At 41.7% G+C, this 27204-nt stretch overlaps 1 protein-coding gene across 2 annotated transcripts in view; it reads left to right on the forward strand.

Annotated features, from left to right (window-relative positions):
* SGCZ (sarcoglycan zeta) overlaps nt 1-27204 on the forward strand; it is a 939669-nt gene that overhangs the window by 374812 nt on the left and 537653 nt on the right. For both annotated transcript variants that reach the window (XM_029587183.1, XM_029587188.1), the window contains exon 2: nt 10703-10804. In XM_029587183.1, coding sequence (XP_029443043.1) covers nt 10703-10804 — 102 coding nt within the window. The remainder of the gene's footprint in view (nt 1-10702; nt 10805-27204) is intronic.

The following is a 27204-nucleotide window of genomic DNA, read 5'->3' on the forward strand; positions in this document are numbered from 1 at the left end:
AGGTAGGTAGAAGACTTTATCCAAAAACTGCAATAGCCCTATTTTTTAATAAATGTATGAGAGCTATAATTTCACTTCTTGCAGTTTACTGTATTGTTCTTCTTTCTATTGAATGTAAACTGAGATGATTTTTATGTCTTTTTTTACCATCTGGAAATTCATTGTTGCTATATGGATGCAGTCTTGAATATCTGTAAGTAGAGTTAAGGCAAATTTTCCTTCGTTATTACTAATATACTTTTACTTTGTGTAAATTATCATACATTGTCCTGATACTATGATAAAAGGAAAACTGCCCAGTGATTACCTCATATTCATTTTTTTTCTCTAGCAAGGCAGAAAGGAAGTCTAACAGTCTCTTAAAAGTACAGAAATGTCTGCAGGTGGTAAATCTGGATTAATAGATGATATTGTCTCTCAGTGTATTATTACCTGAGATTACTTCTTCAGTGCAATAGTATTATTCTCTATTTGAACTGTTGAGGTGGAGATGGTGCAGACAATTCACTTCAAGTTTGTTATGGGTGTGTGGGGAGGGAGGGGAATTGCTTTCACAAATAGTCTTATTTGTTCCCTCTTAAGTACCTTCATGAAGGCTTAAATGTTTTCTTCTTTCTCTAGTTTATATGGAGTGAATTTTATAGAACTTAGCTTAGCTTTTGGTTGGCAAATTAACTTCATTTGCAATGATACAGCTACAAATCTATTGAAAACAGGCTAGAGGATAAGGAAAAATAATAGAACCAGGATAAGTGAGGAAAAATGCTAAAACATATGAAAATAGTTTTTAAAGTTAGATATTAGAGGTGTGAATCGTGTGATCGATCGTCTTAACGATCAATTTTGGCTGGGGGGGGGAGGGAAATCTTATTGTCGTGTTTTTTTTTTGTTTTTTTTTTAATTGTTAAAAATCGTAAATCGGGGGAGGGCAGGAAAACCGGCACACCAAAAAAACCCTAAAACCCACCCCGAACCTTTAAAACAAATCCCCCACCCTTCCGAAACCCCCAAAATGTTTTAAATTACCTGGGGTCCAGTGGGGGGGTCCCGACGCGATCTCCCTCTCTCTCTGACCACGGCAGCGTTGAGAAATGGTGCCGGTGGCCCTTTGCCCTTATCATGTGACAGGGCAAAGGTAGCGCCGGCGCCATTTTAGTTCCTGGCTCCCGACGTCACGCGTGCAGGAGATCGCCCCCGGACCCCCGCTGGACACCCAGGGACTTTTGAACAGCTTGGGGGGGGGCCTCCTGACCCCCACAAGACTTGCCAAAAGTCCAGCGGGGGTCCGGGAGCAACCTCCTGCACGTGGGCCAATTTGCCAATTTTCAAAATGGCGCCGGCGCTACCTTTGCCCTCACTATGTCATACGGGTGACCGTGGCCAGAGAGAGAGGGAGATCACGTCGGGACTCCCCCACTGGACCCCAGGTAATTTAAAACATTTTGGGGGGGTTAGGGAGGGTGGGGGATTTGTTTTAAAGGTTCGGGGTGGGTTTTGGGTTTTTTTTGGTGTGCCGGTTTTCTTGCGCCCTATTTAACGATACAATACAAGTGCCCCTGACGATAAATCGGGGGCATTTGTATTTTATCATGCACTCTAACGATTTTTGACGATTTTAAAATTATCTGACGATAATTTTAATCGTTCAAAAACGATTCACATCCCTATTAGATATACAAGTTGTATTACTCTGATCTGTTTGGTGCTATGTATGTAAGTGATACAATAACCAAGTAATTCAAGCTGCCTTGGCCATATGAACACAAAGGTAAACAATCTGTAACATGGATATCTGTGACTACCTGGCCTCCCTTCACCCTTGACACACAAGATAACTAAATACCAAGGCACAAACAATGAGTGAAAAATGAAAAGCTGCGGTTTTATTTAGTAGCTTAACAGTGGAATCTAAGCTAGGTACCCAAGCCCTTCCTAAATATACCACATTCCTCTTCCCCATCCCCCCCCCCACACACACACACACACACACAGACACACACAACCTAGATTGGTAGAAGCCAAACTAATAGTACAGTGGAGTAGGAAAGGGCAAGCCTTTTTGAATCAAACATGACCAGTCTTCTCAGGGAATCTGTCTATTGCTGGACATCACTAAACATCCTGACGTGCTCAAAACATGGCTGCAAACCAACATCTACAGACTACAACAGTAATGGGGACCAGCCAAGACCTGGTGATAGCTGCAGCCCAGTCATGCCAGAGGAATCATTAGTCAGGGGCCTCAGAGTGATTAGAGCTCTGCTTCTAATGCCGCTCAGGATTCCTTGTCTAACAGCCCCTCAGACCAGTCAAATGTGACAATAATGAGAGGTAATTATTCAAATCAAATTATTGTAACCAAACAAGCCTTAGTGATTCAATAAATATAAAATAGCATGATAATAATCTATTACAGTCAATCACTAGTAATTCAATTAACAATATGATTTAAATTAACAAACAACAGTCAATCAATCAGAGGTAAATTAGTTAACACAATAAAAACCAAATTGATTACAAGCTATGTATGACCAAAATATGTTAAATTAGTTAACAGTGTTAAATTAGTTAACAGTGTAAATAATGAAATTACAGAGTTTCCCCCTCCCCTATTTAGGGAATGTAGATGGGACTTTCTGTGGCACCACAGAATGCAGGGGCTAGGGCATTGGACAAGCTGTCTTCTTTTAAACCCATACCCATAGCCATACCTCCAGACACCTACCATCTGCATATGAATCAACATGACTGTCAACAGGACAGACATGTACAGGCTACCAAGAGTGTAAATACATGCTGGTAGGTTGTGCATTTAGAAGAAGCACTGCCATGTGCTAATTGGACATATCAGCTAGGGCCAAGTCTGTAAAATAGGAAGACCACTAGGACAACTCAACATGCAAAACAGATAAAGCATACATGTTTTTATCTTCAGTCCTGTGCTGCACAATTTTTATTGTATATTCAACATAGACTTTATGAGTAGGATAAGTCTTACCCCTGGCTGAAAATGATGGTGGCACCAAAGGATCATTTTATAATCACCAGGACACATCCAAATTATCTGTTTTCTGTCTGAAGAACTCATCATAGTTCAACTAAGCAAAGCCTTCATAATCTCTATAAACGCCTAGGATAGTGGCCATGTAGGATGACATGGTGATACACTGTGAGGGATTCACCCTTCCAACAGTAATGGTCAATCTATAGAATTTCCCAACCCAGTTAACATCTTGCTGTACTCTTTTCTCAGTGCCAGGCATCATCCTGCTTTTTTTTACTTTTCCCTTGCTTCCTAATTTCTCTGCTCCATCATCATCTAACTAGGCACTCCATTTTGATGACCATCTAATTTTATGATGTATTTTATAAATGCTTTATTATTGATTAAAAATCTGCCGTGATTATGTGTGCAAAAGAGTATGCATCTTAATTGGTAGGGGGCTACATAAGCTTTTCTGGAGATGTGTGAGGCTGAATTTTGGGGACTACAAAGGCCAAAACTAAGCCATGTATGCAGCAGGTGATGCTAAACAATGCAGGGATTACTAACACCCTTTAGTAGATAGACCTCAAATGTATTAATACAAGTACATAGTCAAATGATGGGCTGTTCAGTAAAATAGCAAAAAAAATAATGGATTTAGACATTTGGATAAGTATCCTGTACTAGTTTGAACATTAATGCTAATATCCATTGTATGAGCATTCACCATGGAAGGTGAATGTGTTAGGTAGCCCTTACTAGAGATGTGAATCGGAACTGATATCGGATCCGATTCTGGTTCCGATTCACATCTATAGAGATGTGAATCGGAACTGATATCGGATCCGATTCTGGTTCCGATTCACATCTCTAGCCCTTACTGCTCTGATAGGAATAACTGAAGATCCTCAGATTGCCTTTGGTCACTGAGTTGACCTAGACCAGGTTATCAAAAGCTAGGGCTTATGTTGAATTTATGTGGCTAAGAAATGTAGGCAAATAAATAAATAAATAGCAACGCAATGGACTTTCATGCTTCTTAGGTCAATATTAGTATTGATTTTGATGCCCTTAGCGATATAGCATTGCTATAAATGTTGAAAGCAAAAATTACTGCTTGTGTCTGCAGGGATGTTGTATTGTTGCCAGGATCCATATTGATGTAGATTATGGTTGGCCACAATGAAAAAAAAAAGAATCAAAGTCTCCTGTTTGCAATCCTACAAAACAATCTAGAAGAGAGAGAACAAAGAGAAAACAATCTACAAATCACTTTGTTGTATTAGATTGTTATGTGACAAATATGTGAAAATGTGTGAGTAAGAGAGGAATGCCTGTGATTGCATATATATATCTATGCTTACCCCTTTCAATACAATGAGGTAACTAAGAATTAGGCGATAATTGTAGCAATCTATTATAAATAGAACTGTAATATATAATAATAACACAACTGCAAAACATTTAAAAAGTTATAAATGTGAAAATATGAAAAGCAAGTCTGTGAGTTGAAGATTTCTGAACTATTTATTAGCTAGGCAGTGCCAAGAAGTCTTACTACCATTTCAGGTTGAATGCTTAAATTATTTGCATTCATGTATCTCATTGCCCATTGATGTCTTTTTTCTGAAATCCAGCACAATGACAGGGATTAGGATTGACAATACTTTTCTAATTGTGAAAAAAAAGAGGCTTTTCTCAGAGAAATCATGAGTGTTTGAAAACTGTGATTTAATACAAAAGAGATGTTCCAACAATAAGCCATGTGGTACTAATAAACCCAACAAGAACCTTATTTTAAAAAGCAATTTGCTGAGGAAACTAAATGTGACAAATCCTTTAAACAATAAGGCTCTACATTTTTAGCTGTTGGTACCAGTCTAAATTGAAGTAGCAGTATACAGCCACCTTGGGAATTAATGCTCATTTTAGTTCTTTTGCCATTTCAGAATCTTCTTTAATTATATGTGTGACTTAAAAAGAATTACCCAATTGATGAAATAATAAATTGTTGATGTTAAAAATCATAAAGTAGCTGTTTAAGATGTCAACAAAATTAAAATTTGCCAAATTTAGGGGGTCATTTTGTAAGCGCATCGCATGCGAAAAGGGACATTTCGCCCGCGAAATGTCCCTTTTCGCGTGCAATAGCTAAACAGGGGTGGAGCTGGGGTGGTGTAGGCACCGGAAGAGGAGGAGCCGGGGCGTCATCGGAGTGGACGCTGTGGAAACTTTGCTGGCAGCGATAAGGTAAGCCACGTTATCGCCGCCAGTAGTGCGCCCAATAGCGCCACCTTTCATGGTGGCACTATTGGGTGCGAAAGCCGGCAGCGATAACACCGCGGTGGTGCGATCGCTGCTGGCTTTTGCAGGCCTGCCTCCCGCTTCACCTCCTGCCCCCCATTGCTGTGAAATTCCGAGAGCTCTGCGTCTTTGGAAAATCCAGCCCTTCATTTTGTATATCAATATTTAAGTCAAGGGTGTTCTCATACAGAAGATGGTAGAGGTTCAGTTGTGCCTTTTGAAATATTTGGCATCAAACTATGACCTTAACTTCAGATGCGAGGATGTAGTGCCTGCCTTTACAGAAACTGGTACCAGAATATAGCTTTTTGAATCCATTTTGCATTCTTGCCAAAATGTCGCTTCTCCTGATTAGCAAAATCTGAGCATGGTCTGGAGAACGATATGATTGCTTTTTGTATTGCATTATTCTATGTTGTCTCAGGTTCTGCATTCAGTTATTATATTAAAACATATATTAGGAATAAAAGTCAGCAAACAAAACTGTAGGCATTACCTTTTACTGGACAAACAATGAATTTATCACTAGCACTGACCTGATTAAAAGCATAGGTCTTAAATTCTAGTCACAAAGGAGGCAATTTTCAAAAACTATGCAGATTATTGCAAAGTCTGCAGCTACTTTTTCCTGTGAACTTTCATCTAATTTTCAAAGAACAGTACATAAAAAATTTCCTTAGAAGCTTACATAGGGAAAAGTATCCACAGAAATGTGTACCTTCTTTGTTGCAGATAATTTTCCCTCTAAAACAATGCATTAAAGACGTAATTTTCAGGTTTATCAAAACTGTTTTTATGCATATTTATGCTACCCGGCGCGCACAAATATACACCCAATTTTATAACATGCGCACCCTGCTGCGCGCATGTTATAAAATCCAGGGTCGGCGCAAACAAGGAGTTGCACACTTGTGCACCTTGCACGCGCCGAGCCCTAGGGGAGCCCCAATGGCTTTCCCTGTTCCCTCCAAGGCCGCTCCAAAATCGGAGCGGCCTCGGAGGGAACTTTTCTTCCGCTCCCCCCACCTTCTCCTCCCTTATCTAACCCATCCCCCAGCCCTACCTAAATTCTCCCTACTTTATTTTAAGTATTTGGGCCTGCATCTGGCAGGCGTATCTTGCGTGCACCGGCCGGCTGCTGGCGCGCCATCCCCCGGCACAGCCGCTGTGCCGGAGGCCTCAATCCCACCTCCAGACCGCCCCCGGATTGGCACCACACCCACAACCCCATCCCCTTCCCGCCCCTTTTTCAAAGCCCCGGGACATACGCGCGTCCCAGGGCTTGCTCAAGCCGCCGAGCCTATGAAAAATAGGCTTGGCGCGTACAGAAGCAGGTTTTCGTGGTTATGTGTGTAAGTTACGCGCATAACACTTTGAAAATCTACCCTTAACTCCTTTGAAATTTCAATAAATTTCCAAAAAGTGCTATGTGTTGAAATGGACTTTATGGGGCGGATTTTAAAAGCCCTGCTCGCGTAAATCCGCCCGGATTTACGCGAGCAGGGCCTTGCGCGCCGGCGCGCCTATTTTCCATAGGCCTGCCGGCGCGCACAGAGCCCCGGGAATCGCGTAAGTCCCGGGGTTTTTTGTCGGGGGCGTGTCGGGGGCGGGGCCGATCGACGTGGCATTTTGGGGGCAGGACGCGGCATTTCGGGGGCGGGCCCGGGGGCGTGGTTTTGGCCCGGGGCGGTCCGGGGGCATGGCCTCGCCCTCCGGAACCGCCCCCGGGTCGCATCTCGGCGCGCCAGCGGCCCGCTGGCACGCGTGGATTTACGCCTCCCTTTGGGAGGCGTAACTCCATGGACAAAGGTAGGGGGGGGTTTAGATAGGGCCAGGGGGGTGGGTTAGGTAGAGGAAGGGAGAGGAAGGTGAGGGGAGGGCGAAAGAGAGTTCCCTCTGAGGCTGCTCCGATTTCGGAGCGGCCTCGGAGGGAACGGAGGCAGGCTGCGCGACTCGGCGCGCGCCAGCTGCCCAAAATCGGCAGCCTTGCGCGCCGATCCTGGATTTTAGCAGATACGTACGGCTACGTGCGTATCTACTAAAATCCAGCGTACTTTTGTTTGCGACTGGTGCGCCAACAAAAGTACGCGAACGCGCATTTTTTAAAAATCTACCCCTATGCACATAAATGTGATTTTTAAAATTGTTATGATGTATGCTACTTTTATTTGTGAAAATCCTTTTCAAAATTACCTCCATAGTTTTGAAAATCCATAACTATTTGCTTTGTTGCCTCCCCAGATTTTGGTCTGCCTCTGATCTTATTTACTTTTCCCCCACATGTAAAGTAGGTACATTTGTTGATTGTCACAAATATAGGGGTAGATTTTAAAAGAAGCGCGCGTGTCCTACATTTGCGGGTGCTACCCCGCATGCGCACATCTATGTCCAATTTTATAACGTGCGCGCACGCACGTTATAAAATCCTGGGTCGGCGCGTGCAAGGGGGTACACAATTGTGCACCTTGTGCATGCCGAGCCGTGCTGCCTTCCTCCGTTTCCTCCCAGACCGCTCCAAAATCGAAGTGGCCTGGAAGGGAACTTCCCTTCCCCCTAACCTAACCTTCCCAACCCTTCCCCTAACCTTTCCCCTCCTAGCCCTACTCTAAACCCCCCCTGACTCTTGCCTTACCTTTCGCGTGCGCCGGCAGCCTGCCAGCACGCGATCCTCCAACACAGCAGCAATGGCCGCTATGTCAGAGGCTTCTGGCCACACCCCCGCTCCACCCCTGGAACGCCCCATCCCACCCATGCCCCACCCCGGACCGCCCCTTTTGTAAAGCCCTGGGACTTACACGTGTCCCGGGGTTTTACACGCGTCGACGGGCCTTTTTAAAATAGGCCCAGCGCGTGTAAGGCCAGTTATGCACATAAATCCTCCGAATTTACGTGCGTAACCCTTTTAAAATCCAGCCCATATTTACCAATATATGGTGAAGGCAATTTCCAGACATTTGAGTGGGAAAATAGCTTTTGAAATTTGCCTTCAAATGTATTGTTACTCTTTTTAAAGATATCACCTTCAACTTGTTTGTTGACCTTTCTTTCTAATATCCAAATGAACTATCATGGCACCCATACTACTTTAATCAAGATGAGTCCTTTGCGACACTGCAAGCAATCTAGTCATGGGATTATATATCAAATCTGAACTCAGATAATGAAAGTCAGCGTGGCAGGTGTAGGAACATATGATACATGGAGATAATCTGAATGATGCACTATTTTCACACTAGATTAAGGCCCTAATTTGTTAAGAGTTTTCTGTTATTCTGTGTCTTTAGCAGGAGAAGGTAACTCTAGTCCTTGAATGCTACAAACAGATCTGATTTTCAGGATATCCACAATGAATATGCATGAAATAGATTTGCATTCAGTGGAGGCAGTGCATACAAATCTCTCTCATGCATATTCATTGTGCATATCCTGAAAAACCCAACCTGTTTGCAGCATTCAAGGACCAGAATTGTCCACACCTGAGCTACATACCCTAGTCTTAGGATGAAAAGCTTAGGGGTCATTTTTAAATAAGCTGTTGAATGTAAAAAATAACCAGTTGATTGTACTTGGGTGAATTAACCTGATTTTTTAGAAATAACCAGTTAATTTTACATGACTATATTTATCTGAAATTTTAGCTAAACCTAACAAGTTAACAGGGAAATTTATTAAGATGTGATAGTTTTTCATGGGAGGGGCCAACAATTGCGGGGGAGCATCCCTGTGACATTTGGCCCCAACCCAAAAAATTAGCCCAGCTGTACCACGGCGTGATTTTTATCGTGACAAAAAATGTGCAACAATGTGCAAAAAAAACACACACCACAGTACTTTTCCTTCCTATGCAGTGATGACTTTCCCTTATAATTGCAAAGTGCCCCTATATGCTCCCTACCCCCCCCCCCACTTCCACCCCACTCATCAGATCCCCACTTCTAAATTTAAAAAAATCCTGCTATTTAGTGGCCTCTCCTATTCCCCCCACCCCTACCCCTAAAAGTAGGAGGATGGTAGTCTGGGAGGGACTGGTACACTCTACCCTTCTTCCTAAGTCCACTATTTTGGCAAATGATCATCAATAGCTCGCTGGGGGTCCTAAGGTGTCACCTAGCCCTGGGCCTACTCAGTGCCATTTTTCAAAATGGCACCAACCCGACCTTGCCCCATCACATGGTAGGGGCAAAGTCGGGTCAGAATTTTTTAAACAATGGCGACGACCAAGCCCGTGGCTATTGGTTGCCCCATGCCCCCAGTGAGCTATTGATCACCATTTGCCAAGGTAATGTGCTTAGAGGGAGGAGTGGGAAGCCCCCTCAGACTACCAGGGTCCAACTTTAGGAATAGGAAAGGGGGAAATAGGGGGGGGGGACGGGCACTAGACACCAGGGTTTTCTTAAATTTGGAAGTGGGGTTCTGATGTGGTGGGGGTGGGGATCTTATCCTGGCACTTTACAATTCAAAGGGGAAGGAGAGGAAACTAAATTCCATTGCCACACAGGAAGGGCTATTTTTATTTATATGGGGAGGCAGTGACAGGGGGTGGGGGTGCTGAAGGGGTTGAAATCGAACCCCAGGCTCATTCTTGATGCCTTTGGGGTGGTGTATTGGGCAACTTGACCCTTTAATTTTCCAAGGAAGCATCAGAGACCTGTGTTAGCAGTCCGATGCTCTTCAGAGAAATTTATCTACACCTTCCTCCATAGCGACAAAATAACAGGGCCAATTTATTTCTAAATCAGTTGAATTATTTTATTTGCATTGGATTGCCTATGCATAAGCTGCTTTGCATGCATTAGGAAATTTAATGCATGCTAATTTAAGCAAAGCAGATTATTTCCAAAAGAAGAGGAAATCTGTGTTTATAGTGCCACAATATGGAAATATTGCATGATAAATGGCATTTAACTCGCGTCAAATGCCATTTACCTCGTCATACAGCATCTTATTGCAGATTAGTAAATAAGTTTGTGGCTAAAAACTTACCTGGACAGATTTAAGTCATCTATTTGTGTGACTGGAATTGTTCAACTAATTATGGCTGGCTAACACTGAAAATCCTTTATATAGGAATATATGAAGTTGCCATACTGAGTCAGACAAAGGGTCCATCGGAGACCAATCCAAGTCACAAGCACCTGGCAAGTACGCAGTTGAAAATCAACTCAATTGAAAATCAGCCCAGCAAATGCTTCTAGTCACCCTTTTTATGACTGGCTGAAAGGGTATTCCCTATTAATTTGGGAACAAATTTAGATGTCCAACAAGGAAATATTTTTAAAGTCTGATTTACCTGGCTACTTGACGGTAGCCTGAGAAACTGTTTCAAAACTGACCCATTAGTAAATCAGCCCCTAAGTTTGTAATAAAGTTATCTTAGTGTAGTACATGAAATATATGCTTTACCATTTGTAGGATGGAATGGGAAATCTACGAGTTACCAAAAATGGGATCCGACTTGAAGGTATATCTGAGTTTCTCCTACCATTGTATGTGAAAGAAATTCATTCACGAAAGGTAAGTTTTGATGGTTTACCATCAATTATACTTCCTGTACTTATTGTTTTAACATCTTCTTGTCAGTCTCAGACTGGAAAATTTCCAGGAACCATTTACTGTAAGGGATTTAAGTTACTGCATGGTGGGCAATTAATTCCAGTCCTTGAGAGCCATCAACCAGTCAGGATTTCTGGATATCCCTAATGAATATGCATGATAGATATGCATGCACACAGCTTCAATTGTAAGTAAATATATAATATCTCAGGCATACTCATTAGAGATATTCTGAAAACCTGACTTGCGGCCCTCAAGGACTGGAATTGCCCACTCCTGAGATACTGTCTAAATCTTGACAACCACCTTCAGATTGCTTTTGCTGTTACATGAGACTATGCATTTGCTTTGGTGCAGAAAGGGTCATTCTTTGCACTTAAGAGGAAAAATAATAAAATACATTTTAGTGGATGGTTAAATGTTTTTTTTACAGTTGCTATGAACTCAGCACTGATGTTCTAGTCCTTCCAGCAGAAGTCACTAGCTTAATAAATGCAAAATGATAGTTGTTCAGCTCATCTATAGACACTTTCCTGTTGTTTTAGAGCATTTTGTTACAATAGAAATAACCTGCTATTCTACAACATCCAAAGTACACTTGCTGCTTGAATGTAATTTAGCCCCTTATATAGCAGCAGGTATTTCTGTGAACTCAGCTAAACTGATTTTATAATGATCACAGTACTCCAAATGAAAACAATATTTAAAACAAAAATGTCTGCTCTTCCGTATCATGTCTTCATCTGAAAATTCTAAATATGTCTGACAATCCTGGGTTTAGCTATGCTCTCTTTAATTTTCATCATTGTTCTGGTTTACTTGGGAAGTTTTATGGCTGTGATTGAAGCTTATGATTGGGGAGAGGTTAGAATTTTTAGTTTTGGGGTAGGTTTGCATTATAATTTGTAAGTTTTACATTTGTACATTTAATTCTGTTTTGTTTAGGACTGTGTATACATGTTAATCTAATGGTCAGCTATTTCATCTTCTGTTTGTTTTCACTCTGTTAATTTATATTTTAACTGCTGTTGTAACTTGTCTTTTGCACATATATAAGTGCACATGCTAAACAAATATCTGTGCGTATGTATGTTAAATGATATGTTAAAATACTGGATGCAGAATTTGATGAAAGTACCCTACAAACTATAGACAATATATCAAAAACATAAACTTTCAGGCAGCATCAAGGATGTAGCTGTCTCAGCATACTAACATGTAGCCAGGATACAGATATGCCCAAAATATTGAAATTGTTATAGCTATTTATACCAATTTCTACTTGTATACTGGAACGTATTGCAATAATAACTTCATGTTACATATATCCATTTTTTCATGCATAATATTGCCAAACATTTATGAATCACCAAAACACAGAGTCAAAAACATGAGCACAAAACTGTGAAGACAAAGCCAAGGAATGTAGAAGCAAAAATGTACATTTATATATCTATATATATATATATCCAGTGTTCAAAATTTCAAGTGTATTAGCTGATATACAATATTCAAGACACAGTCCTTCAACCCAGCACCATTCTGCTGTCAAGCAAAGGGAAGTAATTTTCCAATTTTTTTATTTGCAAAGTAAAAATCTAAAAAAAGTGAACTTTTTGGATCAATGGTTAGACATGACACATTGACAATTAAGTCCAATTAAGGAGTTGACTGGGAGGGAACTTCCCTAACCCCCTACCTAACCTTCCTTCCCCTTCCCCTCTCCTCCCCACCCCCTAAAGCTAACCTACCTTGGCTCCATTTTTTTATTTTATTACTTCCTGCTCCTTGGGAGCAGATGAAATGTACACGCGCCAGCCAGCTGCCAGTGCGCGCTTCCCCGGGACCCTGGCTAATGGCTGCTGCCCTGGCCGGCCTCCATCCCACCCCTTGGCCTGCCCCTTTGAAGAGAGCTGGCACTTGTGCATGTACTGGGGTTTATGCGTGTGGATGAGTCCCTTTGAAAATTTGCCTGGCGCGTGCAAGACCCAGCCATGTGTGTCAACCCCGGGATTTACGTGCACTGGCCTTTTAAAATCCAGGAGTAAGAGCACTATTTTTACAATTCATTATTGTTGAATGGTTGGACTGGTAGCTCTGTCCTACCTCAGAGATGAGGGAGGTTGAACTGGGCCCTAGCAATTAATACTTATTATATTTCATTGCTACTGATTTTCAAGTTGAATTTTTATGATATATTAGATATTGTATGATGTATTTTTATGATGGACTCTTGTATAATGTACTATTTAAAAATTTTGCAGAGCATTTTGGATTGGATTGTTATCCAACGATTGTGGAATAGAAACTGTAACATAACATAAAATCTTTTCCTTTGAAAACTGAGTCAGTAAAAATGTGTGCAAAGACTTGTTCCTGCTGTTTCAGTGTTTCCAGTGAAATTACATGAATACACAGACATGTATATGTGTAACTGTGTGTGTGTACCTATGTAATTGCTATTCCCTCCCTGACTCTGACCCCAGGAACTGTTCCTCCCTTGGAGGAAAAAAGACCTTATGCACTGGCACTATACATGTAATTTTATGCATAGAGAGAGGACAGTTAATTTTCAAAGCTATTTTCCACATGTAAAGCACTGTTATACTCATAGAAATGCCTTTGAAAATTACTCTCTATATTCAGAAATGAATACATGAAAATAGCCTCAATCTTAGTAAATATCATAGCATTATTTTTTCTTAATATTTCAACATCTCTGTATAATTGCAAACTCTCTAAGGCATTAATGATATAAAATGCATGACCTGTAGACATTTTCTCATATTTGTAAATAGATATTTGGTAGAACATTTTTGTTAAGCTATAAAACAGATATGCAAAGTAGACTTCCTCATTCAAATCTTCATTACTGTTTCATGAAGCTTTAATCTTTTGCATAATTTTTTGCATATCTTTCAGTATCACATAATAGTTTTAATGGATAAACTGTAGCAAAATATTGTATGCATGCTGGATTTGTTTGTACTTATTGAAAGGTTTAGTGTACTTAAAAATACATTTTTGAAAGTTGCACACATAAATATGAATTTTATAACCCCAACACACGCTGAAAATAGGGGATGACAAATATGTCAGGCTCGCACACACCAAGTGGATTTTTAAAGCTGCCTGGATACATGCGTAAATGCTGCTGTACATATCGGAACTTCTCAAATGGGGTGGGTTGTGGGTGTGGTATGGGCGGGGCATGGGTGATACATGGGCGATTTGGGACTTTCACCAGAAATTTGCAATTAAATACTTATGTGGCCCCCTGCCACATAACTTTACTTCTGCTATGGATGACATGTAAGTAAAAAAAAAAATAGAGGCATTTTAGAGGGGTTTAAAGAGTCTGGGGTAACTGGGGGGTGTACAGGCTATCAAACTAGAAAGACCTATCTGTTAACTGGGTGAACTGGGATCAAACTGGTAAAACTGGTAAATGTGTCAGTGCACGTCCTTTTTAAAATTCCCCCATTTACTCGGTAGAAGCAGGATTTGCATGCACAGGTGCGCACCCACTTAAAATTCAACGTGCATGTGGCCAGACTATTTCTATCCATAAGGATTCCACAGGTTTACCATTTTGCATAATATGTGAACATTTTTAAATATATAAATTTGGAAACCCAGATAAAATGTATTCCATGCATTAAAAAAGATCAAAGGAAGAGCAATGACTACTAGCAAGATTTAATGGTGACATAAAGGAGGCAATAAAGCTAAAAGGGCATAATTTAAAAAGTAGAAAGCAGTCCCAAATGATGAAAATAGACCTTCAAAATAATTCCTTCAGGCCCCTTCAATTGTTGCAAAATACCGCTGCCCATGTGCTAAACGGAGGAACACAATTTGATCATATCACTCCGGTATTGATGGATTTGTATTGGTTACCCATCAAGTTTAGAATAGATTATAAAGTGTTTGCCTTATTTATAAGTCAATATATAATCAATCAGTTGAATGGCTAAATTCAGCATTGCAAATTCATACGCCCCAATGAAATTTGAGATTGGCTAATAAATATTTGTTATCTATTTCATCGGTTAAATTGGCACACTTATCCAAAGTAAGAGATAGAGCATTACTGATAGCTGGACCCAAATTATGGAAGTCAATTCCAATAGAACTAAGGATGCAGGAAAATTATCAGATATTTAAAAAGGACTTGAAAACTTGGTTATTTCAGCAGGCGTTTGGAGATGCAGCACAATAATTAACACCATGACATAATGTTGATTACAATGTGTTGATCTTAATTTTTTAGTAATGTGAGTCTAATGTTATTTTATTGATTGTATTTAGATTGAATTTATTTATTTATTTGTTTAATTATGTATGTTTTATTCTGTTTGTATTTTATTATTTTTATAATCAAAGCCAGGATTTCGTTCAAAGTACTCATGATGATACATAAAGACATTCATAACATCGCCCCTCTCAAACTGAGCCATCAATTCCGGGCTCATACCTCTGAAAGACCAATCAGAAGAACTTACAAAGGCTCTCTGCATGCCCCCCCCCCCCCCCCACTAAATCTTCTCTAAGCAAAAGAGCGTTATCTACATCTGGGCCGACTCTTTGGAACACTCTCCCTCCTGACCTCCGTCAAGAACATTGTCTCCTAACCTTCAAGAAAGACTTAAAAACTTGGCTGTTCAATCAAACTTTCCCTGAAAACCCAAGTTCTCTTTGATGCAGGTCCTAGAACATGACTCCAAGACCTATGCTAACAGTTATTGGACTTACTGAACTATCTTTTCACAGTCCCTCTAGGATCCATCCTAGTTTTAAATAAAGTATTTTATTTATTTTATTTTATTTATTTATTTATTATTATTTTATTTTATTTATCCACAATTTTATTTTATTTTTTGGTTTTTGTTCTCGGTTTATGGTTTGTCATGGTTCCCTGTTTCCAAATGTTTTTATGAATGTTTTTCTGAATGTTCCAATTGCTAAGTTCATTGTTTAATGTATCGCCTCCCAGCGAAAGTTCTGTTCCATTGTAAACCGGTGTGATCTATATTCTTTATAGGAATATCGGTATATAAAAATTCTAAATAAATAAATAAATAAATAAATAAATAAATAAATAATTTTGTTTTATTGTAAACCAGTATTAAATGTTTTAAATAAATAAGAGTATCAGCACTGGTAATTTTGATTTACACAGAAGTAAGATAGGCCAAGAGATAACTTGAAAAAAAGTTTGCCAGAAAGGCAAAAACTAATAATACAATTTTTTTTCAATTACATTCAAAGCAAAAAAAAGCCAGTGAGGAAATAAGTTGGGCTGCTTTATGTCTGAGGGGCAAAAGAATTTTGCAAGCAGAATAAGGAATTAAGCAGAAAAACTGAATTAATTCTTTGCCTCAGACCTTACTGAGAAGGATGTTGGGAACATATCCACATCTGAAACATTCTTTAATGATGGAGTTTCTAAGCAACTAATACACATTTCTGTGATAATAGAGGAAATAATAGATCAGAATGACAAACTAAAGAGTAGCAAATCATGACAGGTGGTATCTACCCCAGAGTTCTAAAAGAATTCAAACAGGAAATTGCAAACCTCTTACTTGTAATCTGTAACCAATCGTTTAAAATAGCCACAATACCTAAAGACTGGAGATGGTCAAGGTTACACAGATTTTTAAAAAGGGCTCCTGGAAATTAAATGCAAGTGAGCCTGACGTTCATGCTGGGCAAAGTAGTAGAAGCAATTCGTAAAAACAAAATCAAAGACCAAGGCTTAATTGGGAAGAGTCAACATGTTTTAAGCAAAGGGAAGTCTTGCCTTACCAATCCATTAGATTATTTGAAAGTGTAAATAAACATACAGGTGAGCTGGTTGATATAGTGTATTTTAGGGATGTGCATCGTTTTTTTGACGAATTAAAATATCGTACAATATTTCCTAATTCGTCATGTCTCGGCACAACTGATAAACAATCACATTTTCCATGAATTTTCGGGGAAAATCGTTTTTTGGTTTAGTGCATGCTAACAGGTTTATGATAGTGTGCGCTAAACCGAAAACGATTCGATACGAAAAAAAAATGCCCATCAGTGGGAATACAAACTTTTCCCGTGGCTACATGAAAATGAAAGCGGAAACGATCGGGCATCCAATGCACATCTCTTGTGTATTTGGTATTTCAGAAGGCATTTGACAAAGTACCCCATGAGAGACTCATCAGGAATCAGTGTCTTGCTGTGGTTTAGTTAAACCATAGGAAACAGAGGGTAGGACTTAATGGTCAGTTTTTCAAATGGAGAAATGTCATTAGAGTAGTACCACAAGGTTCAGTAATTTAACCTGTGCTGTTTAACATATTTATAAATGATCTAGTAAAGGAAATACTGAGTGAAGTGATCAAATTTGCTGATGACACAAAATTATTCAAAGTTGTTAAAACATGGTGAAGAACTGAAGAAGGACCTTGGGAGACTAGGAGAATGGGCATCTGAATGGCAGATGAAATGTAATGTAGAAAAGTGCAAAGTGATGCACATAGTGAAAATTAATCCCAATTACAGATACACAATGCTGGGATCATTATTGGGTCACCATGCTGGAAAAAGACCTTGGATTTCTTGTGGACAATATATTGAAAATGTTGGGAATCCCGGCCTCAGACGGGTCCCCACTTACTGTTGGGCTTGCCTCCTGCTCCGCGGCCTGCTCCGTCCCAGCTCGGGTCGTGTCGGAGCGTTCTCATGGCGTTCTCCCCACGAGGGAGATGCCGCCGGTATCTTCGGGCGGCTCTGCCTCTTAGGCACGTGCTCGTGTGTCTGGCCGGGATTTAAAGGGGCCGCGGCAGGAAACTTCGGCCCGGCCCCAAATCCCACGTCATCACCTGAGGCCTATAAACAGGTTGCCCCAGACCTCCTTGCCTTGCCTTGGCAACAGTTCATCTCCTGAAGAATCTAGTTGCTTGTTCCTGACTCCGTTCCAGTATCCTGCTTGTTTCTGACTCTGTTCCAGTATCCTGCATGTTCCTGACTCCGTTCCTGCCTTCCTGCCTGCTCTAGCTCCTCTCCTGCTCCTGAGTTCCAGTTTCCACTTGCTTGCTTCTTCGGTTTGACTTCGGCTTGGTACCTGGTTTCATTTACCTGATGCCCATTCTGACCCTTGGCTTGCTCTCTGGCTTTGTCTGTCTTCAGCCGGCACTGACCACTGGTCTGCCTTCTTGCCTTGCACCTCTGCTGCCTGCCTTGACAGCCTGGACCGTCTCCGTATTCCCACGTCTTCAGCCTGCTTCGACTCATACTATTCTCTGAACTCCTCTTTGCCAGGAGACCTTCTCCTAAATCCTGCTGGCCCCAGCACCCAAGGACTCAACATGTGGGGAATGAGGGCTGGTATAGGTAAAGTTCCTGTATGGTTTCCTGGTCCTGATCTGCCTCCCGGCTATGAGTACCACTGCAGGCCTTACTTCAGTGTGTCCACCATACACTCTAGCCAGCCCAAGGGTCCACGTTCATAACTGCTTGCCAAGGCCATGGACCCGGCGGACCTTTCTGGCCTCTAGGCTATTCCAGGCCTGGCTCAATGACTGCTGCAGCAGTAGCACTGCTTGGACGTCTTGGCAGCTACCGTCGCGGGATTGGCCAACCGCCTGGATTCAGCAGCTCCGGTGGCAGTACCGCCTCCAGTTCCTGCTCTGGCTCCTGGATTGGCCATGTCTCTGCACCTATCAGCACCACCCCGCGATGCTGGGGACCCTAAGCATTTTTGTGGGTTCCTCAACCACTGCTTTATGCGGTTCACCCTCCAACCAACACAGTTCCCATCCAACCATCAGTAGCATTGGTTCTTCTTAGTGATTGGGTAATTGCCAGGTTCTTGTGGCATGGTTTTGGCCTCTGTTGGAAACAGGATGCTGGGCTTGATGGACCCTTGGTCTGACCCAGCATGGCAATTTCTTATGTTTCTAATGTAAACCACCTACATGCTATCCCTATTGGATGGCAAAGCACTGGTGTGGGCCTCTCCATTGTGGGAACAGAGCGATTTGCTGCTCGAAGATCTCCAACAATTCATGCACACCTTCAGGTAGGTATTTGATGAGCCTGCCCGGCGTCTACCATTGCTACTGAACTCCTGCATCTGCGCCAAGGCTCTCAGACGTTGGTCGACTACACTTTCAAATTCCGCACCTTGGCATCGGAGTTGGGTTGGCGGGAAGACAGCCTATGCAGTGTCTACCTGGAGGGCCTATCCACTTGCATTAAGGACGAACTCGCAGCTAGGGACCTCCCAGATGATCTCAAAGCCCTGATCGATCTCTCAGGAAGGATAGATCATAGACTTCAGCAATGGGCCCGAGAGGTTAAGTCCGCCCGGAGACCAGTCCCACTGGCCCCATCCTTCTCCCATCCAATAGCTCTACTTCCTGAACACCAGCCTAATTGAGGTGATGAACCATGCAACTCAGTCGCAGCCCTCTTACTCCGGAGGAGAGGAAGCACCGCCATTCCTTAGGCTTGTGCCTTTACTGCGGTGGCAAGGGTCACATACTGGCACAGTGCAGGGAATGGCTGGAAAACTCCCAAGCCTAGGCGTTACTGGGGAGCTAACCCTAGGCTATGTGAACCCTACTCTCCAATGCATGGTTAGAATACCCCGGTGGGTCTTTTTCTAAATTGGCCTTTATAGACTCCAGGGCTGGAGGAAACTTCATCCTAGCAGACCTGGTCCAACAGCTGAAACTTCCCAGGCTCTCCCGTATGCCGCCGTTATGAATATCTTTTATTCGTGGCACACCTCTGCCAAGCTACATCTCTGCCACAATGGCTCCAGTGACCCTCCGTACCGGGATTCTCCATGAGGAGGAGATCTCCTTCTATATTCTGGACAAATCTATCCATCCCATAGTTGTGGGACTAACCTGGCTTCAGAAGCACTCTCCACTCATTAGTTGGGATTCCCTGCAAATTGCGGCCTGTAGTCCGAAGTGCTTTACAACTTGCCTGCCTCGGCCTAGTATTCCTTTGTCTGCTACCTCTCTGTCACTACCGTCACAGTACGTGGAATATGCTGATATCTTCTCCAAGGAAAAGGCTGAGCTCCTGTCCTTTGACTGTGCCATTGACTTACTACCTGGTGCGATACCCCCCCAGGGGCATGTTTACCCTTTGTCCCTACAGAAGACTCAAGCAATGTCCCAGTACATCCAAGAAAATCTGGACAAGGGGTTTATCCGACCCTCAACTTCTCCAGCAGGGGCCGGGTTATTTTTTGTCACCAAGAAAGACGGTTCCCTCAGACCCTGTATAGATTATCGGGACCTCAATGCTATTACACGCCGGAATATATATCCTCTCCTGCTCATCCAAGAATTCTTGGACTGTCTTCATGGAGCTAGAGTCTTTACCAAGCTTGACCTCCGAGGTGCACACAATCTTGTATGGATCAAACCAGGCGATGAGTGGAAAACTGCATTCAACACTTGTGATGGGCAGAGATGTGAATTGTTTTTTGTGTTCATGTCATTCTTCGTTTTTCGGCCGCTGCAGGAAATGTTGTTTTTTTGCGGTTTGGGTCTTTTTTTTCACAAAAAATCATTTTTTGAGTTAGTGCGCGCTAACTCCCCATTAGTGCACGCTAACTCCCATTAGTGCACGCTAACTCCCCGTTAATATGCGCTAACTCCCCGTTAGTGCACACTAACAAAAACCGTTAAATTTTGTTACTTCTTTTTAGTTTGTGTTAGTGTGCACTAACGGGAGTTATCGTGCACTAACAGAGAGTTAGCATGCACTAACTCCTGTTAGTGCGCACTAATCCGAAAAACAAATTTTCGCGAAAAAATGGGAAAATCCCGATCATTTTTCGGGCTCCCCGAAACATGTCGAATTGGACAATTTCATTGAAATTTTCCAATTTGGCAAAAACAAATGCACATCTCTAATTATGAGTACTTAGTCATGTTTTTTGGGTTGTGTAATGCCCCAGCGGTTTTTCAAAACCTCATGAATGACGTCTTCCAGGACATACTCCACTCTTCAGTGGTTGTATTCCTCAATGATGTGCTTGTATACTCTGAAGACATCACCACTCACCGACAATAAGTACGTCAAGTGCTGCAGTGACTTCATGAGTTGGGACCTGGCTTCTGGGCTAGAACCCAGCATCAGAACCCAGCCTCTGGGTTGTGCTCCAGCATCAGACATAAGCCTGTGTTTTGGCCTAGGCTGAGGTCCAGGCATCAGGACCCAGTCTCTGTGCTGGGATGCAGCATCATGTCTGGTCCTGGGTCTAGGCATCTGTGCTTGGCAATAGAGTCAGACTCCTGACAGACACAGTAGGTGGGATCCAGGATTTTCCTGACCTTGGCAAATTTGTTTGGGCCTGGGTCTTTGCTCAAATCTCTGCCAAGGCCCTGACATCAAGCCCGGGCCTAGGCTGGGACCCCGGCATCATGCCTGGTTGTAGACTGCAGTCCCTGTGTCAGAACATATCTAATCCCTAGGTGAGTCTCCAGCCTCAGGCCAGGGCATAGGCCTGATGGGTGACTTTTTTTTTTCAAAATGAAATGTGAAAACCAATGAAATTTCATCGTATTTTCAATCATTTCAATTTGAAAATGAAATGAAATAGGAAATATCGTTGTCATTTCCTATTTCATTCTAACAAATGCACATCCTTAAAATATATTGCCTTTCTATCCTTGCAAGGTGCGACTCTACCTTGAGTAGTGCATCTCAAAAAAGACATAGCAAAACCTGTACAGAACAGACTGCCAAAAATGATATAGAAAATGAAATGTTTCTCTATCATGAGAGATTATGCAGGTTAAGTCCCTTCAGCTTGGAAAAGAGACAGATGAGATGAGACATGCGAGAAGTTCATAAAATCATGAGTGGGGTGGAAAATAAAGGATGGTTATTTAACTTTTCAAATAATACTAAAACAAAGGGACACTCCATGCAACTAACAGCCAGCATATTTAAAACATTTTGTAGAAAGTACTTTTTTACTTGTTTGCCAGAGGACATAGTCATTAGCATCTAGCATAAAAAGGTTTAAAAGAGGTTTTGACAAGTTCCTGGAGGAAAAGTCCATAAAACATTAATAGCCAGATAGATTAAAGAAAGCTACTGCTATTCCAGGGAATGAGTAACAGGAAATAGCTCTACTTCATGGGTTCTTCTGGGTACTTGTAACCCAGACTGGTTACTGTCAGAGACAGGATAATGGGCTCAGTGGATCTTGGTATGAGCCAGCATGGTATTTCTTATGCTAGCAGTAAATAAATAAAAATAATGTACAGCATTGTATAGAGGAGACTAGCATACAGACTTCATGAGTAAATTATGAAATGTGTATTCTTTACTGTTCACTCACTTAACACAATTGCTTGACTCCAGGAACCATTGTTCTTAATTGTGTTATTGTGGCAAATAAAGCACAAAAGCAAGTAGAGCTCCTTTCATCTTTTCTAAAACTAACTATAGTTTATGGAGAGATAAAATAGAAATTCAAATGTATAAGTCAATATATAATTGGGGAAAGAAAGCTGGTAGGTCCAGCAGACAGCATGTCCAAGTTTTATAGCCTTCCACCTCTTCAACCTGCTATCCTAAATAACTATCAAAGAAAAGAAAAAAACACATTACACACTGGAGGCACCCAACAATAGAAATAATCTAGACCTTAATGATTTTTTCTGTCACCTCTGCTTACTGAATCAGTTGCTGAGGAAGTGGTTTTTGTATTGGAGGAAGTGTCAGCTGCCACAGAACTCATTAAATTATTAGTAACAAATATAAAGTTGAACCTCTTATTCCCATGACAAGCTATCTACAGGCAGTTACTGCCTGACAGCAGAAACCAGACACTACCTACCCATAAGTATTCTGATGCAATAACCAGCCTTATGAAAAGGTGATACATCTGTAACAGCAAGCGCTTTAAAAAAGAAGATAACATGAATAACTTGGAAAAAAACCATATAAGAATAAATGTTATAGATACTGCATAAGGTATCCCAGAAAAATCACACCAAGATGACATACTAAGTTTCACTCAGATACTATTTGCAGTTATTCTGCTTTTAAAGGCAACTCAGATGCTCAAAATTGACAGTGTGTATATGATGCTTTGGCCTCCACCTTCTTCTGGTTCTCAAGCAATAGACACTGATGCACAAATCCACCATTTTACAGATACAAATGACCTTGAGGGGCACAAAGTTGACCTTGGCAATGGTCTATTTATGCACATGCTCTTGAAAAAGTGTAAAGCAAAACAAAGAATCCCAGTTCGAAAAAGAAAATCATACACTACCAAAAGGAGTACCCTTTGTGCTTCATTTATTCTATTAGATGACAAGGAGTTCAGGTCAGTACAGCTCCAGAAGGTTGGATAATTTTGTTTCTATCCCAGAGGATAATAGAAAATAGATCACAAAACTCAAAAGAGACCCCAAGGTTGCAGAAAGTTGCCTTGTGAAGAAAATAGCTGGAAAGACAACAACTAAGCTTTATCTCTGTATCCAAAGAGGTAAAATAAATGCAAGACTGATAGAAACAGATATGAACATAAATCTACTGGAATAAACATATTATTCCTTGATACTTTGAAAGTAAATGTTTTTATTTTTTGTGACAAATATTTCACAGAGAAGCATTATATTTTTCCTGAACTGCCTAGTCCATTCTTTGTCAATGTTAGTCACCATTTTGAACAGTTACATGCCTATTTATTTTAATTACATTTTAAGTTGAGTGTCATGTTGTCAGGACTCTGAAAAAGCATAGATCACCATCTTTGGTTAAGGTTTATTTTTATTTTTATGCATTCTGAATGCTGCTATGCCTAGCAAGTAGAGTTACTTCAACAAATAGGCTTCTTCTTTCCTTTAATCTTTTTCTTTGAAAAGTTTTGCAGCATACATTTGCTTTTATTGTAAAATAATCAAACACATAAAAGTATAATGTAAAACAAAGGCAAAAGCCTCTAGTCATACATTGAAGGCATTTATCCCCTCTGGGCTGGATTTTCAAAGGGTTACACGTGTAAATGGACATAAGCGCGCCGGGCCTATTTTCAAAAGGCCCGGCGATGAGCTTAAAGCCCCGGAATGCGTGTAAGTCCCGGGGCTTGCAAAAATGGGCGGTCCAGGGGTGGGGAGGGGGTGGGGTGGGGCGGTCCAGAGGCCTCCACATGACCACTGTGCCGGGGATCACGTGCCGGCAGTTGGCCCCAGTGCTGGTTGGCCCCAGGGCTGAAGTAAACAAAGGAAAAGGTAGGGGGGGAAAGGGCAGGGGAGGTAGGGAAAGGGAAGGTGGGGTGGGTGGGTGGGTGGGTAGGGAATGGAGGAAGGCAGTGTGGCTCGGTGCAGGCTCGGCACGCACAACGTGCACAATTGTGCACCCCGTTTTATGCGCCGACCCCAGATTTTATAACATGCGCTGCGCCTGCGCACGCATGTTATAAAATTGGGCATGCATGTGTGCGCCCCGATAGTGCACGCATATGTACACCTGCGCGCAGGTTTGAAAATCTACCCCTATAGATCTCTCCCCAGCCCTTTCCCTTCACTGTCGTTGCAATGCACTTTGTGATTCACTTGCATTTTCTGGAAGCAGCCACTTTTTCCTCATGCTGTTTGGACCTGAGCTGGGGAGTGCTAGCTCCCAAATCGTAGTCAAGAAATATTATTCAATTGTTCCAAGGAAAAGATGCCATCTTATATTATTTTTTGGTTTGTTAAACTTTAATTCCATGCTTCCAAGTGGATTAGCACGATAACCACATTACTTTATTTGCATGTAAGAGAAACATACCCAAGCTCCTGTATCTTCCTTATACAAAGCCTCAGTAACTGCCTCCATCAGCCAGATTTCCAAACTTCCATTTTATTTTTCCATTGAAGCAGAGGGCATAATTGTCGTGGTGACAGATTTCGATTTTTGACACCCCTAGGCACTGCTAATCCTGTTACACCTCCCCCTGCTTCTCTTCCACCCCACCCCACCCTTGGTAATGTTGGACAACGGGGAGCAGAAGATCTAAGGCACAGCTCCACAGCTTCCTGCACCAATCCAACCTAAATTATATGGGAAAAGTTCAAAAATTCTGATGGACATTGGTAAACATTTCCATCTTTTACATTATATTATAAAAAATAGTTTCCCAATATTATTGAGTCTGCATAAGTTATTTTTGTTTTTATTAGGTGAGGAAAAGAGATCTCAAGTTTCAGTAGAGAAAGGAGTTCTTAGGGATAGGAAAAGGAGAAAAAGAAGGTGAGAAGACCAGGGATGGGCAAAGGAGGAGGAGAACCAAGAATGGGATGAGAAGGTGAGGGGACTGATGATGAGAAAAGGAGAATGAGAGAAAGAGAGAAAGAGAGAAAGAGAGAGAGGATTAGGGATAAGAAGTTGGAATATGGGGAAGGGGGATACTGTAATATGGAGATGATCTGGAATTTGGAACAGGGGTAGAGGAGAGATTCTAAGATTCAGGAAGGGGAGGAGAGAGTAGGAAGGAGATCAGAGGCAGGATCTTAGATCAAGAGTTTTGTATGTGTGTATTTTTTTTTTTGGGGGGGGAGGTTCTGTCTTTCCATGATCTATGGAGAAAGGAGAGATAGAAAGGAAGGGAGATTCCATAATAAATGTGAGAAAGGGAAAATCTGAATTACAGGGGGTAGTGGGATTGGTCCTATAGTGCTCCAGTCCAGCTTCCCCTTGTATCCCTATCACCTCTCTAACCTTCTACCCAAGCTGACACACACACATACACACACACACACACACACACACACTCACACTCACACTCACATACACCTCTCACACACACCTCTCACATACATAAACACTGCCTCTCCCCATTCTCCTCTTTCTCATACACAGATTCTCTACATGCCCCTGACCAATCCCCTCTCATCACCTCCCAATGATCTTGCTCTCAGCCCATTCTAGCCTTTTCAAAATAATCTGCCTTTGCTCTGCCTCCTCCAGGCTCACCCCTGCCGTCTCTGAATAACAAGAGGGAAGGGGCTGGATTAGGGAGCTGAGTGGCTTTTCTTTGCTGTTCTAAGTCTATTCCATTCTTTTCCCTTCCCTTTACTTCCCTGCAGGCTGCCTGGGAGGGGAGGAGTTGGAGCAGGAAGCAATTGGCTGTTCTCTAATTGAGAGAGATTCAGAGCAGCTGAAGGGCAGCGCATTTTTAGCAATCCTGCTGCCACTTAGATTGTTTCCTTTCTAGACACAGGCCTAGTGAACCCATTGGCAAATGCTGGCCTGGATTGTAGCTCACATTTCCTTAATATAGGGCTGCAAGCTCCCCGATTTGCAGGAAGGAGACTTTTGGCCAGTCTTGGTTTTAGAACGAAAGCATTGTAGCATTATTGTTGTCCCTGCTTCTATCATTCAAAATCAGTGCTGTAGGTGCCATAATGCCTCAGGATGGGGTTGATAGAAATCCAGGATTGGCTTGAAATCTCCCTCCTGAAACTGGGTAACCTGGCAGCTCTGCTAACAAAAGCTTGGATCAATCTGCATGCAGACAATGGGATACAATATTGCATTATCCGATTGGAAACTACAGACTGGTTAGCCTGACTTCAGTGCCAGGAAAAATAGTGGAAACTGTTCTAAACATCAAAATCACAGAACATATAGAAAGACATGGTTTAATGGAACAAAGTCAGCATGGCTTTACCCAGGGCAAGTCTTGCCTCACAAATCTGCTTCACTTTTTTGAAGGAGTTAATAAACATGTGGATAAAGGTGAACCGGTAGATATAGTATACTTGGATTTTCAGAAGGTGTTTGACAAAGTTCCTCATGAGAGGCTTCTAGGAAAAGTAAAAAGTCATGGGATAGGTGGCGATGTCCTTTCATGGATTGCAAACTGGCTAAAAGACAGGAAACAGAGAGTAGGATTAAATGGACAATTTTCTCAGTGGAAGGGAGTGGACAGTGGAGTGCCTCAGGGATCTGTATTGGGACACTTTTCAATATATTTATAAATGATCTGGAAAGAAATACGACGAGTGAGATAATCAAATTTGCAGATGACACAAAATTGTTGAGTAGTTAAATCACAAGCAGATTGTGATAAATTGCAGGAAGACCTTGTGAGACTGGAAAATTGGGCATCCAAATGGCAGATGAAATTTAATGTGGATAAGTGCAAGGTGATGCACATAGGGAAAAATAACCCATGCTATAGTTACACAATGTTAGGTTCCATATTAGGTGCTACCACCCAAGAAAGAGATCTAGGTGTCATAGTGGCTAACACATTGAAATCGTCGGTTCAGTGTGCTGCGGCAGTCAAAAAAGCAAACAGAATGTTGGGAATTATTAGAAAGGAAATGGTGAATAAAATG

Source organism: Rhinatrema bivittatum, chromosome 1 (genome assembly GCF_901001135.1).
Source record: "Rhinatrema bivittatum chromosome 1, aRhiBiv1.1, whole genome shotgun sequence".
NCBI classification, from domain to species: Eukaryota; Metazoa; Chordata; class Amphibia; order Gymnophiona; family Rhinatrematidae; genus Rhinatrema; species Rhinatrema bivittatum.